Here is a 21115-nt window from a genome sequence, read left to right as displayed (position 1 = left end):
TCTATAGTAACCAGAAAAGTGTGGTACTGGCATAAAAATAAACACATAGATCAATGGAACAGAATAGATAACCCAGAAATAAAGCCACATATCTACAGCCAACTGATCTTTGACAAAGTCGACAAAAACATACACTGGGGAAAGGACACCTTTTCAATAAATGATGCTGGGATATTTGGATTGCCACATGCAAAATGAAACTGGACCTCTCTCTCTCTCACCATATACAAAAATTAACTAAAGATGGATTAAAGACTTAAGTTTAAGACCTGAACTGTAAAAATACTGAAAGTAAACCTAGTGAAAACTTTTCTGGACTTTGGTCTAGGCAAAGAATTCATGACTAACACCTCAAAAACACAGGCAACATAAACAAAAATAGACAAATGAGACTTAATTAAACTAAAAAGCTTCTACACAACAAATGAAATAAACAAGTAAACAGACAATCTGCAGAAATATTTGCAAACTATGTATCCAACAGGGAAATAATATCCAGAATTTACAAGGAACTCAAACAACTCAACAATAACAACAAAAACAATTCCATTAAAACGTGGGCAAAGGACACAAATAGACATTTTTCAAAAAAAGACATACAAATGGCCAAGCACAGGAAAAAATGCTCAACATCATTAGTCATCAAAGAAATGAAAATTAAAACCATAATGAGATATCATCTTCAACCAGTATGTATGGCTATTATTAAAAAGACAAAAAAATAGCAGATGTTGGTAAAGATGCAGAGAAAAGGGAATGCTATAAACTGATGCTGGGAATGTAAATTAATGGAACCTCACTGGAGAACAGTATGGAAATTTCTCAAAGAACTAAAAATAAAACTACTATTTGATCCAGCAATCCCACTACTGAGTATCCCCAAAGGAAAAGAAATCGTCATATCAAAAAGATTCCTACACTCGTATGCTTATTGCAGCACTATTCACAATAGCAAAGACATGGAATCAACCTAAATGTTCATCAACAGATGATTGGTATAAAGAAAATATGGTACATAAACACAGTGGAATACTATTCAGTCATAAAAAGAATGAAATCAGCTGGGAATAATGGCTCACACCTGCAATCCCACCACTTTGTGAAGCTGACAGGATTGCTTGAGGCCAGGAGTTCCAGACCAGCCTGGGCAACATAAGGAGACCTTGTCTCTACAAAATAAAAAGAAATTAGCCAGGTGTTGTGGTACACATCTATAATGACAGCTACTCAGGAGGCCGAGGCAAAAGGATCACCTGAGTTCAGGAGTTTGAAATTGCAGTGAGCTATGATGATGCAGCTGCACTCTAGCCTCTAGCCCAAGCAACAGAACAAGATCCTATCTCAAGAAAAAAAAAAAAGAGAGAGAGAGAGAGAGAGAGTGAGAGAGAGAGAGAGAGAGAGAGAGAGAATGAAATCATGTCTTTTGCAGCAACATGGATAGAATTGGAGGCTGTTATCTTAAGTGAAACAACTCAGAAACAGAAAGAGAAATACCACAGGTTCTTCACTTATAAGTGGGAGCTAAATAACATCTACTAATGGACAATAGAGACATGCAAGGGTGGGGGGTGAGAAGGAGGTGGGTGATGAGAAATTACTTAATGGGTATGATATACATTATTCAGGCGATGGGTACCCTAAAAGCCCAGGCTTCACCACTACACAATATATCCATGTAATAAAATTACACTTGTACCCCATAAATTTATATCCAAAAAAAGCAGTGAATTTCAGCTGAACTGTATCTCTTATTGTGCTCCCACTGACATGTAAGGAGATTTATATTGTTGAAATTTGTTTGTACTTCAAATGATTGCTTAATTCTTGTTTTGCTACTTCTCTAATTTCAGATTCTTTTCACTATTACTTTTTGGCTGCTTCTGAGGCAGCACCTCACAGAGCAAAAAGCTCTTCAAGAAAAGGAAGCCCTTTTATCTGAAGTCAAAATTGGCAGTCAGGAAAACGAAGAAAAAGGTAAATTAGTGTGGACAGTGTGTGATTGGAGATTTTTATGCTTAGCACAGTTAAAGAGAAAGACCCTGAAAATACATCAGAAAGCCTCTATGCTTCAGACTTGGTGGGAGCCAAATATGGACATTGAAGCAATAAATAACATTATTATAGTATGTGACTTTGAGAATACACATGAGAGTTCACAATGGGTTTTTAAAAATGTGCCATTTGATTCTTAAGAAAGTGATTCCCAATGGAAGAAGAAAGAGAGACTCAGAGAAATTGAATGATTTCTCCAAGGTCATGCTTTTACTGAGTATTGGAACCAAGAAACTGACTCAAATCTTTTAAATTCAAATCTTCTCTTTTCCTAAAAATAACATACCACAAAGTAAAAAGAAAAAAAAGAAAATGATGTTATTATCACCTTTATAGTTTTAGACCTTCTGTGTAAGTAAAATAAGAATTAGCTCCCTAGAGATAACAATAAATGTGTTTAATGTTTATAGAATGGAATGGAGAATATTAGTGAAGTTAAGTAGTATAGTCTTTAAAAAGGAGACTGTAAGAGTCCACAGAAACTGGGCTGGTAGCCTTAAGATTGAACTGGTAACTATAAGAAAACCAACACAGATCAACTTTTTTTTAAATATAGTTTCCTATTTAGACCTGACCATTGAGTTATTTTTCAGCAGAAAAAGTCTGTCTATAACATTTAAGTCTTGCCTATATGAGTTTGGATGTCTCTGTTCAACAGAATGATTAAATTAACCAGTTAATTTTGGGAGAGGATGGTAATTTGAGATCAATAGTTGTTCTCACCCCTCACTTCATGTTCATTCCCCTCTCTCTATGAATCTACTGGTTGTTTGAATGAATTATTCAAAAGTATCCAAAAATTATAATTGAAATAATTACTCAAATTATTCAAATACAAGCCTTCGTAACCCTGAAATGAGTCCTATGTATTAGCATCTTTTAAAGCAAGACAAAATAAGTTCTTAATTTCAATGCATAAACTTGTTTTAAACCTAAAATACAATTGCTCTTTAAACTTAATTTAAATTAAATTATATTTGGCTTTAACTCTTACACTTTTATTTAAAGGCATGCTTTTTGGTTAAGATTGTTAGCATTCATGACATTTAGTAAATTGCTACTTGGATTTTCTAAAACCATGAAAACAATTAGAATTTGAAATTGATATAATCATTTTTATTTGTGCTATTAGTGCCTATTCGTTTTTCTAGATCCTGCAGTACTAAAGTTATCATTAAATATTGGAAATGAAAAAGATATTTTTTAGAAATCAGTATAAAGATATTACCAAATTTATATTCTCTTAAACTATAGTTCAGGATGAATGGTGTCTTGTTTATTTGAACACTCTAAACTCATTCAAATCATGGAATAACTCATAAAATTCATGTTTCTATGTCACATATATATTACACAATGTCAAAGTTGTATCTGGTCGGGGATCCAGCTCATTATAATGGCTCAGTTTTCTATTTTGAAGATGAGGAACTTCAAGACATCCAAGTGGAAGGAGAGCCCAGAAAGGAGGAGGAAGAAGAGGAAGCCAAGGAAGAGAAGCAAGAGAGAAAGAAGGAAGAGAAGGAGGAAGAGGAAGAGGAAGAAGAAGAAGATGACCAGGACATCATGAAAGTGCTGGGCAACTTGGTGGTGGCCATGTTCATCAAGTACTGGATCTATGTCTGTGGAGGCATGTTCTTCTTTGTCAGCTTTGAGGGTAAAATCGTCATGTACAAAATCATCTACATGGTGCTGTTCCTGTTCTGTGTGGCCTTGTATCAGGTAGGTAGACAATTGTCCCCTATTTTTTAATTCTCACATCTGTCACAGGAGCATATATGAGCCACCTTTGCAGAGTTTCTAAATTAATAATCCCAGGAACATATCATGTAAAGTGATTGGTGAGATTCAAACATTATATCCTAAGAATCCAAAAATGGGAAATGACTGTTTTCAACTTGTTTACTATTTTAAAATTTTAGATTCTTTAAAGGTCAGAAAAAAGTTCATAAGTTTTTCAAAAATTCTTGATCAAAAAAAGAAATAAGTAAAATTATATTACATTTTTGAATAGTAATTTAGAAGCAGTGGCTAGATAATATAAAATAGTAGCGGATTCTCAGCTAACTTACATTTCAGGCTTTGGAATCAGAAGACTATATGTGTGTATGTATGTATTCATGCATGTGTGTATGCATGTGTATATACATATATATGTATACTGTATTGACTGCTTCAGTATTTCATTAATTAAAATTTATAAAAGATTATATAAAATGCATTGACCTCTCCACAAACTCAGTTTTACTTAATGATAGAAGGTAGCTCAATGATAGAAATGTGTGCAACCATAAAATATCCTTGCAGGTAGCTAACAAAACAGATAAAGCAAGTATAATAAATAAGAGTATATTATATATGAAGATAAAAATATCTCAATAGAAATCAATGAACTTTTTAATACTCTTTAAAATTCTGTATAGATATTTTCTAATGTGTATCCACAGCTTATAGTAAAGAGAGTTGTCTTCTCTCTGTGATTGTTTCACATTTTTGTTCATCAAATACTGCTTTGAATTTCAAAACTTATGCAGTTTTCCTCATTAATAATAACTATAATGAGAGCAGCACCTATCTGACCATTCATTGAACCAGATATCATGCTAGGAGCCTTGTAAATATTATCTATTTCACCATCATAACAACTCTGCAAAGTAGGTACTTACGGAGAAGGAAACTGTTGCTCAGTAAGGTCCAGCAACTTGCCCAAAGACACAGTCAGCAACCACCTGTGTCAACAGAAAAGAAGCCAAAGTCTATAAAATAATTTTAAAGAGATTTATTCTGAGCCAAATTTGACGACCATAACACGGAGCCACACCCAAGAAGCCTTGAGCAAGTTGAATTACTGTGTGGGTTACAATTTGGTTTTATACATTTCAGAGAGGCAGGGGTTACAGGTAAAGTCATAAATCAATATGTGGAAAGGTGGGCCATCTTAAAGCAGGGGGCCTACAAGGTACAGGTGGGTTTAAAGATTTTTTGACTTGTAATTGCTTAAAGACATGAAGCTTTGTCTAAAGGCTTGGAATGTTTTAAGATAAGGAGCTGTTAATTAGAGACAAGCCGTGAACATATATTTGTTGTATAAATTGAGGACCTACAGATTTGTCTTGCGTAGCCTTATACCTGTTAATGGTTTACAAAGGATGTCTCCAATAAGGGGAGGTGCATTATGAGGCATGTCTGACCTCCTTCCTCATAGGAGGCAATTTAGTTTTAGGATATCCCCTTGGCCAAGAGGAGGTCCATTCAGTCAGCCAGTCGGGGGAGGGGGGAGCCTTAAGATTTTATTTTAGTTCACACCTAGAACTGGGATTCTAACCCTGATCCATTCAACTATATTAGAAACAGAATATAAACTAGAAATAAATAGCCTTTATTTTCAAACATTTGTATATGTAATCAGTTGTCTTAAATAAGCCAGATATTTTTGTGAGTTTTTCTAAAACTGGGTTTTTTTCTCATTTGTTTTTCAATATCTGATCCACAGGTACACTATGAGTGGTGGAGGAGAATTCTAAAATATTTTTGGATGTCAGTGGTTATTTACACTATGCTGGTGCTCATCTTTATATACACATATCAATTTGAAAACTTCCCAGGCCTGTGGCAAAACATGACTGGGCTGAAAAAGGAAAAGTAAGCTTGGCGTACAATGGGTTGTGAAAATGAGAAACAGGATAAAAACTGGAATGCATATTGTTCAAAACATCTTTAAAGAAGATTTTAGTAAAACATAATTCATCAATGTCTATAAGTTCCTTGAGAACAGGATTTGTAACTTAGTCATCTTTGTGTTCCCTCTACCTAGTCCTAAGCTTGGAACATAGTAGGTACTCCAAGAATACTGACTGAAAAATTAATTTTCAAATCCATCTTAATGAAATGACATTGACATTTTCTAATGTCAGTTGCATGTGAAATACCCCTGCTTAGTACTTAGTTGTACTTCCTGCTCTCCGAATTGGAGCCGAATTCTCTAGTTCGTAGGTTCGTGGACTCGTAACGTAAAGCAGCTAACTTTCCTCGCTGCTGCTGCTAGTGCAGAGATTCTAAGGCGTGCTGAGTGCCGCCCAGCAAGACCTTGCTCTCAGTGCTGGTGGACTCGTGATGATGAGATAGCTTTTCCTGCACACGTTATAGAGAGCACTCTATCCTTTTCTAATTTGTTTCTATACACTTCTGAAATTAGTTTAGAAATCCAAGCAGCCTTGGAAATTGACCTGAGTATATTGAAGCGACTGGGAGAACGGTCTAAAAGGAAAGAATCACCATGTAGCTAGACCAATGTAACTAACGGGGCTATTCAACAAATGTCGATTGGATGCTTTCCGTGTGCCTGACACCGTTTTGCGCTTGGAGATGTGACAGGAAATGGGACAGACAGAGTCTAAGCCCTGTGGCGCTTATAGAGGAGACAAACAAGAAGATTACTTAATGTAAAATAAGTTAATTACAACGTGTGACAGGTCTGTAAAGGAAACAATAGGGCGAAGTAGTGAATAATGGGGAAACTATCCAAAAATGGAGTGATCAGGACAGGCTTCACTGAGGAGGTGTTGTTGAAACTCCCACTGAAGGATAAAAAGGAGCTTGTATTAGGAAAGGTGTCTGAGTTGAAGGCTGTGCTGTGGAAGACCATACCAGCACATGAAAAGGCCCTAGGGCAAGTCAGGGTTTGGCCCAGTGCACAGGAGGAAGTGAAGGAAGGCTCCCCTGCTGGGAGCAAAGAGACTGGACAAAGAAGAAGTGGGAGAGTTCAGGCAGGCACCTGGGACAGGCATGACTTAATAGATAGTATGGTTTGTGTTTTATTCTTGGTAGAATTTTTCGATCTTTAAAGATCCCTTGACTACCTGAGAAAAAGTGATGTGTGGGAGTAGAAACAACAAGCCTAGCTAGTGAGCAACAGCAGTGGTCCTGTGGGAAATGATGGTGTCTTCAGCTAGAATAGTTGGTGTTGGAGATATTTGGTGTTGGATAACAGGAGCTGCCAGATTAGTTGCTAGAATAGTTGGTGTTGGATAACAGGAGTTGCCAGATTTAAGAGGTGCTTAAGAGGCTGAAATAAATGTGGATGAATGAGATGTGAAGGGAAAGAGTCAAGGAAACGTGATTTCTCAGTTTTGCACAGGGTGGACAGTTGTACCATTTATTTCTCTGGGGAAGACTAGAGTGGGTGCGGTGGGCAGAGAACTGCTTTGCTAAGGAAAATAGTGAAATCAAGAATACTGTTTTAAAAACACTAAATATGAAATAACTGTGAAACAGCCAATTTCTTGTGCAGTTAGGGTTTGAGAGTCCACGGAAGGAGGCAGTACTGTAGATGCACATTTGAGTCCTTGGCATGAAGTTGGTATATAAATCCACAGGACTAGGCAAGATCACCTAGGGGGAAAGTACAGCTAGAAAAGAGACCAAAACTGAGTCCTGGGGATATTTTGGCCTCTAGAGGTCCAATAGAAAAGGAAGAGATTGTGGCAGAACAAGAAACCAAGCAAGTGTGACAGCATCAAGACCTGGCTTGTTTAAAAAAGAACTTGAGGTTGAATTAAGTAAAGCTAGAGAAGTAGTCATTGAATTTGGCAATGTCGAGGTTGTTACTGACTGTTGTAAAAGTAGGTTAGTTGGCTTGGTGGGAACAAAAGCCAAATATTCCAATCAGGAGAGAGGAATGCAACAATATATAGGGAGTGTAAGACTGTGCCATAGTTTATAATGAAGAGACTATATCTTCATTGCCTAAGAAAGGCCCTTCTTTTTAATTATTTTTGTTGTTGTTTTACAGGCTTGAGGATCTTGGCTTAAAGCAGTTTACTGTGGCTGAACTATTCACTCGAATATTCATCCCAACCTCCTTTCTGCTGGTGTGCATTTTACACCTGCACTATTTCCATGACCGGTTCCTTGAGCTCACAGACCTCAAGTCCATTCCCAGCAAAGAAGACAACACCATCTACAGGTGAGGGAATAAAATAAAGCACATATCTTAGGAAGGCAGCCTTGAAACCTTACCTAATTGGCTACCTTGCAAGAAGCCAATTAATCTAACTTAAAGTTCCAACCTTGAACTTTCCATGAGTATCAACTTGTGAGTGAAAACAAAAAGAGAAAAAAAATGTATAATATTTGATGATACACTCTGAAATAGTTGGTAGTGACTAAAGTGACTTGATAGTCTTGTGAGTGGATTCAGAGTAGTTGTACAGACTAAAATATTTTAGAGTTGGTCATGTGTATTTCCACTTACAGAATCTGGTTAATTTGGAAGATGAGTTTTTATTACCATGACTAGCAATACAGAAGTGCTATGAGAACACATCAAAAGATGATGGGCAGAATTTCCTCTTCCATTTTGGAAATGTAGAAACTTGGCTAAAAGGACAGAATCTGCAATTGCCTAGTCACTAGAATAATATTTAAGAAGAGAATGACTTCTTTTAGCAGCTTACAATAACTATAAGCTGTCCACAGGTAACAGATGAGAGATGACATTTTCTCCCCATGTTTGTTCAAACCACAATGGGTTAGCACAAATTCTTTCAAATGTTCCATCACAGAGAAATTACAAGCATTCTTCTAATGAATGCTAACAATGATATTTTCCTCTCTGCCTCATAGTTAACCTGATTCAGTTCTTGGAAAAACACTTGTTAAGCAACTAAAGGAGCAAAGGGCTGTATTGAGAGTAGTACAGAGGCCAGAGTTGAAAATTCTTAATTCTTCGACTTGAAGGGAAAAAATAAGTACATCAAGAGAAGAAGTAGGATTGCATCATACACATTTCATAAAATACTAAACTTCCAATTTTCTGCTGTAGTAGGAACTAGAATTATGGTCCAAAACACTTTTATTTCATGATAAAAAACATTTTATAACCTTTATTTATGACCAGCAGATTTATTTTCATTATTATGTTTTGCTTAACCTAAGATTACATTTAGTTTTCATTCTGATACTCCAGATGACTATCAGTATGTCAGTAACTCCCAAGCAATGTAGTCAAAAGGTTTCAACCGTTCATTATTTCTTATGCTATCTCACCGCCATAAATAATCAGGCTCAGCTAAACCTCTCTCCTCCTATCGCCCCAGCAAGCAGGAGAGTGTGGGTAGAGTAAGTGGTATATCCTCTCTGTAAACTTACTCTCACTTCCTTCAGTAGTAATCAAACATTAGGAAAAATAAAATAATTATTAAAAGTTTGGAGACCCCTAGGAGGTATTATTCATAGACAAACTTGCTGGTAAGAAAAATCATCCTCAGTTCAAAAGTTTACAAAGGCAATGCCTGCATAGAAAAATGAGAGTTGTTATCAGAAATAATGCTGTGTGAAATAAAAAAAAAGAAAAGAAAAGAAAAACCAGTGATAGTTGTTAATGATTAGAAAAATAATTATTTAATAATTCTTTTGACACTGCTTAAATTCCTTTGAATAAAACTAGTATTTTATACTTAACTCTATGTAACATGCTTCATTTAACTATAACCCTCACCATTATTTTCACAGGTCATATTTAATAATTAAGAAAAACATTTTAGTTAGCAGAGTAGATCTATATGTTTGTGAAAGAGATGCAATTATTGATACTTGCTTAATGATACCTTCTTATAAATTTTTTATTCTAAATGCCTTTTATTTTCTTCTATATTCATTATATTCTCATTAAAAATGCCTCCAGTATGCAGGAGCATTTTTCTTGCCATTATTTGTGGTTTGTCTGAGTTTTCTGTCATGCAATTCAATATAGGTCACAATTTACCCAGAAAAGTAGGAGTTTTCAGGACCATAGTTTTGCAGAAGACAGTTCAGCTCAGTGAAGATTTATTAGCCTAAATTCTCACAGGTTTTGGACCTAGTGTATGTGGAAATGGAATTTGTTCCACAGGGTTCTCTCTCAGTGTGTTTAGTGGTGTTTTAAGTACACAGGTTCTAGGGAGGGAACACAGCCCCATGTTAAGATGTGTGCTGTTTTCGCAGCTTCACAGCCTTACCCTTAGCCCCACAAGAGAAGAAATATCTAAATGACCTACAGCAATATGAGGCCATGAATTGCCTTCCTCACGGGCATGGATTAGCCTAATCACGCCCTTAACAGTGACTTTCTAAGAAAATTTAAAGGGTGAAGAGAAAGTCTGTAATGTTGTCTCTCTGAAGAGTTTAGGCACATAGGATTTCATTTTTAGTTCTATGAAAAAAAGTTTTTTAAAACCTTAGGGAATTTGAAAAATTCACTAAAATTTGGTATTTTGGAATTTTATGCAAGAGTTTGGTATAAGAGTCCCCAAATTTTAACTTTGAACATATGACATATATCTAATCATTTAGCAACTCTTTTGCATTGTAGTATATTCTTTACTCATAATTTTCACCTTGCAGTATTTTTTGTCCCTGGAGTCCTGACATGACAACTACATTAAAATCAAAATGATGAGGAAAAAGAAATCTTTTCAGAGTCAAGATTGGCTGTCACGCTTTGCTTCTCTGCTACCACTTCCTTAGGAGATGCTATCTAAAATGTGGCCATAGATTGGGATAACCGGGATTGAGATAACAATAACGGGTTCATTGTGTTTATTAAACTAATTTATGCACTATTGTTTCTGGAAATATGCACCTGTTCTATTCCTGTTTTGTCCGCTTTTCTGTGTGTGTATGGGCATGCACACATACTTGTAGTATAGGCACATGTCACTTGTGCATGAAGCAGAATTTATTGTGTTTAGCCTTACAGAGTTTAAAAAGTTAGCATTATGAAAAAGTTTTATAATATATGTAAAAGAAACTGTTATTATTTCTACGTAGGCAATCTTGGGAATATCCTTTCACGTATATATTGATAATAATATACAATAGTAGAACATAACTATAATGTTTGTTATATAATTAATAATAATTTTCAAGAACCATTTAAATATCTATTACTTTTATATCACTTTCATTTGCACATGGCTTGTTTTGGAAAGTATCGTTATGCATATAGAAATGAAATGACTATTTTTTTGTCAATTTTAGAAAACCTTAGAGAATAGCATGCTGAATATGGTTACTGAGTAGGATTTTTTTTTTAATTCTGAGGAAGGAGCAAAATTCAATCTTTTAAATTATATTTTCTTGATAAAATATACCTTGAAAAATTTAAGTATGACAAATTCCTAATAAAGTGTATGAGATGGGGAGTGATGAGAAGGATGAAGAGACTTGTTATCTTCATGTATTTTCCCTGAGTATGTCTAATTTTTTGTTGCTACTGAATCTTGCTGTCTAGACTCTTTGTCAAGGCGTGGAGCCTGCGGGTGATGATGCACCTCATGATAGAAAGCTTGCGAGAGTCTACTTCGTTCACCTCTGTCTAACAGTCTCCTCTCTCTCTCTGCCCTGTCTCCTCACTGCATCCTGTGCTTCCATGTCTCACCTCGTAGCCATGCCAAAGTCAATGGCCGCGTATATCTAATAATAAATAGGTGGGTACTTCAATGTTTTCTCTCTTGTTTTGGTTAAAAACTATTTCTTGATTATTAAAACTCTTAACTGCTTTATAAATGAAAAATGTGTCATCAGATTGTGGATGGTGGTCGTCAGGTATGCTCATGGATGTGTTTCGCAAACCGAACCATTTGGTATTTTTACTGAATGGTGCTACGAGTGGGTGTGGAGGTTGTCCAGGGTCTTCAGCTGGTGCTCAGCCTTTCGTCTTAGTCCATACTTAAGCCCCCTTCATTTTGTTATTTGGTAGAATTCGTTCAATGCTTGCGTGAGAGCTCATCTCCCTCTTAAACACATCATTGAGAGCTCAGCTCAAGAACCACCTCCTCCATAAACCCTCCCAGAAATGCCAACCTCCCTGCTAAGAGTAATCTGCCCTTCCCATGAATCCCTGTAGCATTTTATCTTCGCTGCTGTCCTGACACTTGCCTTTCAGTCCGCTGTGTGCCTGCTTGTCTTATCTCCCTTGCTAGAGGCATAACCTCCTCAGGCCTTGACTCCCTCTACTTCCACCAAGATGCCACCATATCACCTACCCGAGAGCCTTACCTATTAGATTATGTTCAGTAAATATGTCCTGAATGACGTGAAAGTACTCACAACAATATGTGCTGTAAAAACCATCAGTTTCTTCAAGTGTATCTCTACTTGAAAGATCAGCATGTTATTGAAGAAGGATGTTTTACATCATCAGATTTCGTATGTTTACATACCACAAAAGGCACCAAGATGGCACTGAGATGTGGACCTACTTTAAGATGCATGTCACCTAGGTGGGGAGATAAAACATGCAATATCCACACAAAATGAAAGGCAAACTTGATAAGTGTTGAGTGAAGAAGAGTTATCCTCAAAGTGCCCAAAGAGAACAGAGATAAAAATCCTTTGGGATCTAATTTAGTAAAACTATTCTTACTTTACTAAGTAGGTAATTTAAAATACTCACTCCTATAAGGTCATATCATTAGTAAAAAACTAGTAATTGAGGTAATAGAAAACATATTTTGCAATAAATCTAATTAACAAAATAATTCTTCAAAAAATTTGTTGATTTTCTATTTAATTCACTTTTCCCTTAGGTAAAAACTCCTAAGGCAGACAACCAAAAGGCAAATTCTAGGAGGCAGAACTTCTAGAAGGAAGTGTGAAAAAGATAGCGGGTAGATTGCAGAAGGAGGAGAAATGAATGAGAACTGGATAATTTTCTTGTGGGGGCCAGTTTTTGACAGCCTAAGTAAAGAATGTCAGCTTCAGGTTTTTAGCTAATAGAGAAATAAGATATAGACTCTAGATAGAAATCTTAAGTAACTATTTAAATCTCATCCCTCCACACATAAGGAACTTACTCTCCCTCTCTTCCTCTCTGTGTTTCTCATAAAGCATTTACCATTTGCTTTGTGGGGGGATGGCTGAGGCAGAAAAGGGGGCAAGAGCTATGCTGGATTAAGTCTGGATCCCAATAGCTCCAGACATCTCATGAGAGGAAGCTTATTCCTGTTACCCCAAATCACAAGACCAGCGAATTCACCCAGGAGTTCTTAGAAGTATCAAGGTTCAAAGTCACCCAAAATAATTAACAACTTGAAACATTCCAGCTTTACTACTGAACTCTCTCATTTTTGTACGAATATTAACATGTTAAGAGAGGCCAGAGCTATGTCCCCAACAAAAAACATTATCAAACAAACCTCTCATTTTACAACATATGCTTCTGAAATGCGGACCGTAAATTGTGTCAGATTTTTAATAGGGCCTACTATTCATTAGCATGATAGGATGAATCTTTTTATAAAATAAATAAGCTTTCCTTCTCCCACAATTTATTTCTGTATGCTCAATGTTGTTTCATAAAAAAAAGAATATGTTTACAAATGTTAGTTCTGAACTAAAAGAGGGACATATCTATAATTTAACTTATGGGTTGATTAAAATCTAGATATTACCTTACCAGGTATAGGGTAGAGGAGTGTATTAAGGATGGTGGGTAACTGTGATAAAATTTTAATAATATCAATAATTATGGGGATATTTCAACTGATTTAGTAAACAGTATAAATTAGAATATTTTAACAAGAGCAATTTTTTTTCTTTCCTTGTATATAGAAACTAGAACCATTGTATCCAGTCCTGCCTAGCAGATTTGTAGAAGTTACTAACACTCATATTTAAGATGTGATATTAAATTCACAAACCAATTGCTTATGTGTGAATACAATGTTTTAAAAGTGCTTACAAATTCTAGAAAATAATTTAGTTTATCTTCTTCTTTTTATTTTTTTTTATAGACAGAGTCTCACTCTGTTGCCCAGGCTAGAGTGCTGTGGCGTCAGCCTAGCTCACAGGAACCTCAGACTTCTGGGCTGAAACAATCCTCCTGCTTCAGCCTCCTGAGTAGCTGGGACTACAGGCATGCACCACCATGCCCGGCCAATTTTTCCTATATTATTTTTAGTTGGCCAGTTTCTTTCTTTCTATTTTTAGTAGAAACGGGGTCTCGCTCTTGCTCAGGCTGGTTTCGAACTCCTGACCTTGAGCAATACTCCCCCCTCAGCCTCCCAGAGAGCTAGGATTACAGGCTTTAGCCACCGTGCCTGGCCTATAAAATAATTTACTTTAAACAGTAAAAATATTCTACTTTAAATATTACTTATAAACACTACAAATTTGTAAAACATCTTTTTTTTCTAATATTCTAATGATAATGGGGTGAGTGCAGTTTACATTACCACATTTCCAAATTGGAATAGTTAAAAATAAATGGCATTTAGACTAAGGAGATCTTAAAATGGTAGAAATTCCATTTTCTTTAATGGAAACTAGCTTAATAAGAAGCTTTTCAGTGCTCCATGTCACACAATTTGTTTCTTCTGTTTCAAATAAGAATGCCTCTGCAGTGTATAGAATTTCTTCACCCAGCATTCCCTGAGTCGTGTGTACCCAGGCACAAGGCTACATGTTGTGAGGGAGATGAGTAGACCAAGACTGCGTTGCTGTCTTCACCAGGAAAGTCCCCAGAGCACACACTCAGAATGACACGGTGTGGATACAAGTGTGGAAACGCACACGTGCAGGCTGCACAAAGCTGCAGAAGCTCGAGAAAGAGCGGATGAACGGACAGACAGATGTCATCTGCTTTGTTAGAACGGGAAGCAGAGAGTCGTTTCACCTAAGAAATAGTGAGAGGGTTAGAGCGCAGAGCCTGAACATAATAAAAGCAAAGAAATAAAGTTATTGGTAAAGTGAAACAAACTGCAAAGAGAAGAAAATGAACTCAGAGTGGCGGAAGGCATTAGAACACGGTGCTGGCTCGGGCTCTGGGGGAGGGGCTTCTCTAAGAACCAGTTCATCCATGACCACCTATGTAGTAAAAATTCTTCATATGATCATTAGGTGATTCACATGTGGTGACCCGTAAACAATTATAATTATTGTACCTTCTGTAGCCTGAAGTTTCAGGGACTGTTTTTACTCATGTGTGTTTTTAAATTTAGTTTTTTGGAAAATCAAGATCCTTTTTATTGCGAAGGGAGCTGAATGAACGTGCACAGGCTTTTCCCCAAAGTCCATACAACTGTTTGTTCTAGCACCTGCAGATGGCTCCCTCTGAACTCTGCTTCTGTGCAGCTCCACCTCTTCAGCTCCCCCCCCCCCCCCCCCAGTGAATGCTGTAGTCAGAGGTTATACACAGAAAGCAGAACATTGAATGTTGGGAGACAGATTCCCAAGCAAGAAATGTTTGCTCTTTCTCCACTTTATGGCCTTTATAAAATAGGCAAGTTCTTTTAAAGAATTTGCTGATCACTTTCCTTATTGCCCATTTTGTGTGACCCCTTGCAAAAGCACATTTTTAATTCTGCCTTTTCATTTGGATGAATTTATGATACAGGTTATCAAATCCTAGTATATGAAAATCTATTATGGGATTGCTGGATCAAATGGTAGATTCACTTGTATCGCTTTAAGGTATCTCCATATTGCTTTCCACAGAGGTTGAACTAGTTTGCAGTCCCACCAGCAGTGTAGGAGTGTTCCTCTCTCTCCGCATCCATGCCAGCATTTATTGTTTGGAGATTTTTTGATAAAGGCCATTCTCACTGGGGTTAAGTGATATCTCATTGTGGTTTTGATTTGCATTTCCCTGATGATTAGAGATGTTGAGCATTTCTTCATATGTTTGTTGGCCATTCTTCTGTCTTCTTTAGAAGGGGTTACCTGCCCTGTTTCCTTATAAGAATCAGGTCAGAGGGAAATGAGCAGCAGAGTGTCCCTTCCCTTCTATCCCCAGCTCCACCTGGTACCATTACAGGTTTCTAGAAGCAGGTCTTCGGGACCTTCTTCCCAAAGACTCTCGCCAGTGTCTTCCTTTGACTCTTTCATTTAACAGTCTCTCCCTGATATGCTTGCCTGGAGCATAGCAGTTTGGGGGCATCTTGCTCTAGGATGTTTTGCTATGTAGCCACAGAAGCAGCTGCAGAAACCTCCTCCTCTCTTTGGGCTTTGCTCCATAAATCACAGTAAAATTATTGGGAAGTTGTTTTCTTGTCAGTGTGAAGTCTCATCAGTGTCGATGTAGACATTTGAAATGCACTCTGAAATAGTCTCACTTCCACATGAAAACCCACCAAATTCCTTATTCTAATGAAAGGTGCCGTCTCACTTATAAAACGCAATCAATCCTCTGGCAGTGCTGAAGAGAATAAATTCATGTTGACAGTGGTGCATCACCTGACCTCTTCTACGTTTAATGACATTTAATATGTAGAGTCTTAACAAAGCAGGAGGAGCAAATATGCACCCTGAGATTTGCTGTGTGGCACTGGGGTGGAGGATATGGGTATTGCCATTTCAAGAGTGGTTGACTTTCCTGAAGTCGGGAGGGTGAACTGACTAGCTTAGGAAGATGAGGAAGTCATAGGTCAGCATAATATCTTCCACCAATGTTGAACTATCCTCAGATGCTCTTTCTCCATTAAATTAACAATTTGTTTCTGGCATGCTATCATTTACCTGCTGGACACCCTGTTAAATGGAATTGCTTTTGAGCAATAACCTCTCCAAAAATCTAAGGACAATGTAGATTCGTTACAATAGTTACCCACAATGATAGGTGTGTTTTCAAGTATAAAATCAACAAATTGAAAGTAAGCTCACATTTTATCCATTTTATCTAGCCAAACTTCATCATTTTATAGAAAACTAATCAAATGTCAGAAAGGTTAAATAGTTTATTCAGAGCTCAGAATCATACAGATAGAATGGTAATTGTCCTGTTACAACTATGTTGAACATTTATGGATTAACTATTATAAATGGAGAAGATTATCAGTGTTTACAGTGGAATTTTCCTGATATGCATTTTATTGCATCCAAATATTCTATGAAACATTAATTTGAATATGAATAAAAGGATAGAGTTTTTTTAAAATGTAGGAGAAGGATCATACTTGCTATTGTCCACTGCGAAATAAACTGTAACATCCCAGGCTGCTGTCCTCGGTGAGGCCCAGCAGAAGTGTTCTCTCCTGCATTCCCTCTCTAGCTCAGGGTCTCACAGTCCTCATCAGTAACACCCAGGCAGGGACATGATGCAGATGTCTCGCTCCTGAAAGCATTTAGCTTCCATGGCATAGGATTTAGATAATGGCAGCGTGGAATTACTCTATGCAAAGGTTGACTGAGAGCACACAATATTTAAGAGTTTTTTGAAAACTTATTTAAAATGTGAATGACTTGATTCCTGTAAGATGGTTTGCTGTGTTACTCAGAAAGCATGATGTATTAATAAGCTGCCCAGCAGTCTCAACATGTTCTCTCATTTACAATCCTGCGGTCCTGTCCACTCTCAAGTCGGTTGCCAAGCCTAGAGTTCAGAGCAAAGCGCGCTATTAATGCCATCCTAGAATGCACTTGGCGTTAGGGCATCACTGCAACCAGCGTACAGGAATGCGATAGCACATGATATGTAGCATGATATGTGATCTCTGACATTCCTTATAATTCTTCTATTCTCATCTCCTTTTTTTTCCTTTCTATTTCAATTACTTTGAGCAGCATCAAGAAAAAATTACCAATCCACCAAAATGAGTAAGTCCCCCTGTGAAGCCATGAAATGCTTACTCTACACGATGCCATTTCATGCTTCTACATCCTAAACTCTGACCATTTTCTCCTCCGGGAAAGATGTCAAGTTTAGGTGTCAATAGCTCTCATTGCCAACTAATCACTAGAACTTGAGTTAGAAGAGCTAACAAAACTTAACTGAGTTTACAGTTTGTTTTAGGAAAGAACTTAAAACAAACAAAAAAGTGACAAGATGCTAACACCCCACCTCACGAGGTCTTTGTACATGCACCGATTTCATTTTTGTTTGTCCTCCTTTCACGTGCCCCTCACTCCAACCTCTCCTGACCCCCATTCCCCTTCTGACTCAGCTGCTCTCTGCCAACAGACTGGCCCACCCTGAAGGGAGCCTCCCGGACCTCACCATGATGAATCTGGCCGCCAGCCTGGAGAAGCCGGAAGTGAGGAAGTTGGCTGAGCCCAGGGAGGAGAAGCCTGAGGGATGCTCTGAAAAGGCCGAGAAGGGCGAGCTTGGGAAAGACAGCGAGGAGTCAGAGGACGGAGAGGAAGAGGAGTCAGAGGAAGAGGAAGAAACATCAGGTAATCGGCCCCTACCAGCAGTTGCCCAGAAAATGCAGGCTGCCAGACTGAGTGAAGGAAACACTGACTTGTTCGGAAAGGATATATATTAGACCCAGTCCATGAGATCAAAATTGGAGTTTTTTTCTTTTGGTTGCTATAGTTATAATATTCTTGTTCCAATTGCTCCAGTAATTTTCTCTTGATTCTGACTGAGGGGAAGAGAGCAGACAGCTGGCACTAATAACTGGCCCCCAGTGGAGCTTCTGTCTGGACACGCATGAGGTGTGGCTCTGACCATGTGTCTGGCGCAAGCCTCTGGCAGGAGTGTTTCCCACCAGAAGCAGAAACAAGTCGTGGTGCAAAATCTCTGTAAGTTCTAGACATCATTTTTACAAAGTCATTCTCCAGAAGCCATTGTGAGGCTTTTCCAGGAAACCAGTAAGAATATATTTCAAATTCTGTTCTAATCCTTAAGGACATGGGCAATGGGGGAGAGAATTAGCTATTGGATAATTACCTTTTCAAGCAAACTTCTAGAGATGTTTTTGTCATCGTTGTTCACTCCTTATTCTTTAGGCTCTTTATTTCCTACTTTTCTTTCTAGCCTTGAAATAATGTTTTAATAGGACATGATGAGAATTGAATACTTTTGGTGATTAGGAAATGTTATGTGACAGGGAATATAAAAGACAGAGATCTTGGCCTATTTAGCAGTTACCACAAAGTATGGGAGAAGCCAGAGAGTACCACCTCTGGGATGATGTTTTGGGACTGTGACAGTAAGATGTTGCATTTGTCTTTGTTGGTTCTCTGTGCTTTACAAAAGTAAAAAATTTAAAAAGCAGAATGAGGTAGAAGATCCCTTCAAAGGCAAGCTTCCCCAAAGCCTGGTCCCCTTCTCTTGCTCATCTCAGAACATCTCAGGAGAGGACCAGAAATGCTCTCTGCGTGTCTGAGCAATGTACATTCCTCAGAGTAAAGGGGAAAGCCCAGCTCTATGGGACCAAGTAATTAAGACTAGGATTTTGTTAATACTACTTTGAGGTGGGTTTTCAGCTTACTAACAGGATCACACCAAAAATTGCACTGCCCTAGTAAAATATTATTTCAAATGTAGGAAGAAAAGTAGGAAAAAGAACCTAACAACTTTTGGAAGCAAATATGGTAACTGTTATAACTACCCAAGCCAGGTAAAGAAGCTACTTAAGGAGATATTTAGGTCCAGCCTAGTCTTAGGAGCTTTTGTCTCCAAACGTGAGGGCGTGCTGATAATGCAAAACAGTCCTCTTGTAACTTTCAATCAAATCAGCCAGCACAGTCCTTCTAGACAGAAGCATGACCCCTGTACTTAGCCCAAGGTGGACAGAATAGTGACATATTTGATTAAAAATTATGATTAGAATGAATCTGATCACATTTCATGAAACTGTGGATTGTGTCATTCTGATACTTGGTGTCCATTTTTCATTCTGTCGAGGAGCAGGCGATTCCGCCTGTGCGCAGTTCTGAATAGCGTTTCCAGGAACACTGGAGAGCTTATCCACTCACTGATCAAACTCTGTCAAAGTAGACTGGCGACATATAAAAGTGCTGTTTTGGCAACAATGATGTCATCTAGAGAGAGCTCAGGTTACTTAATATTTTCAGAAAATGAGGGGATTATAATGTTAAGAGTGAACGAGGCCAAAATTCTTTACACTAATTTAATTAAAAGGTAGATAAAAGTAGCCTTGTCCCTCAATTTATGATACCTGTGTCGTCCTGACTTGGGATTCTTAGACTACCCTTAGTCCAGATTTTGTTATCCACTGTAAATTTTTGAAGCTTCTCATTCCAACTTCAAAGTTATAAGGTATGCTGTAAATAATAATACAAAAAATTTTATGCTCTTGGGTGTACTTACTATTTTGCAGATTTAAGGAACAAATGGCATCTCGTGATTGACCGCCTCACTGTGCTGTTCTTAAAATTCCTGGAGTATTTTCACAAGCTGCAGGTGTTCATGTGGTGGATTTTGGAGTTGCACATCATCAAAATTGTTTCATCATATATTATCTGGGTTTCTGTGAAAGAGGCAAGTAAGCATTTGTCCCATCATCAAGCCAAATAGAACCATAGAGAGTCATCATTTTCCTTTTCCAACTGTCCATGATGTTTTTTAATGTAAAGCCCATTACACTGAGGTGAAAAGGCTCCAAGACAGGCATATATGCTTTGACGTACAAGAAGACCAAAGGGCAGTGCGTGGGACTGAGGAAAATGAAAGACAGCAGGAGAGAAAGAGGCTCATGGCTGAGTTTCTAATTGGCTTGCTCATATTATGAAGGTTACTTGTTTTCATGTAGTTCTTAGTGGAAGTGTATGAGAGCAAGTGGCTTTTCTGTGCTTGCATAGAGGAATCTAGCTCCCTAAATTTTCTTTGAGAAAAGCAGTAACCATTCCAGTTTATGTTATCAAGCAATAAACTTAGGTTCCAAAATCTAATAAAATCTTTAGGAAATCTCATCCTGTTTATTATTGTATTTTTCAAAATCTTCTTATGTTTTTATTATTGGATTTTTGAGACAAGACACAGAGTCTTTAACAGTGTACTTGTGTTGCACTTCTGTTCTCTTGTCTACAAAAAAAAGAGTCATCATCCAGCCAATAATTATTTAATACTTATTGTGGAGAAATTTAGCTTTCTTTTACTTTATTCAACAAAAAATTTTTGCATACTTCTAAGTTCCCTGGACTATTTTTGATTTAGTTACAATTCAGAGGGTCTCAAAGTCAGGGACCTACTGCCTATAATCTTTAAAAAGTTAAATAATGAGAAAAATATTACAACTAAAACACTGGAAACCTAAAATTATTTATAAATAGGTAACTAAAGGATGAGCCTTAATTTGAGCTCTATAGCCTAGACTAGAACTTTCTCCCATTTCATACAAAC

General features: G+C 37.4%; 1 protein-coding gene across 2 annotated transcripts in view; it reads left to right on the top strand.

Moving 5' to 3' along the window:
* PIEZO2 (piezo type mechanosensitive ion channel component 2) overlaps positions 1 to 21115 on the top strand; it is a 449399-nt gene that overhangs the window by 325498 nt on the left and 102786 nt on the right. For both annotated transcript variants that reach the window (XM_012746201.2, XM_075993690.1), the window contains exons 14-19: positions 1851 to 1974; positions 3473 to 3771; positions 5543 to 5691; positions 7841 to 8014; positions 17987 to 18198; positions 20094 to 20254. In XM_012746201.2, the coding sequence (XP_012601655.2) occupies positions 1851 to 1974; positions 3473 to 3771; positions 5543 to 5691; positions 7841 to 8014; positions 17987 to 18198; positions 20094 to 20254 (1119 nt within the window). The remainder of the gene's footprint in view (positions 1 to 1850; positions 1975 to 3472; positions 3772 to 5542; positions 5692 to 7840; positions 8015 to 17986; positions 18199 to 20093; positions 20255 to 21115) is intronic.

Source organism: Microcebus murinus, chromosome 17, assembly GCF_040939455.1.
Source record: "Microcebus murinus isolate Inina chromosome 17, M.murinus_Inina_mat1.0, whole genome shotgun sequence".
Taxonomy (NCBI): domain Eukaryota; kingdom Metazoa; phylum Chordata; class Mammalia; order Primates; family Cheirogaleidae; genus Microcebus; species Microcebus murinus.
The sequence above is the reverse complement of the archived record's forward strand: the minus strand, read 5'-3'. Positions and strand labels throughout refer to the sequence as shown.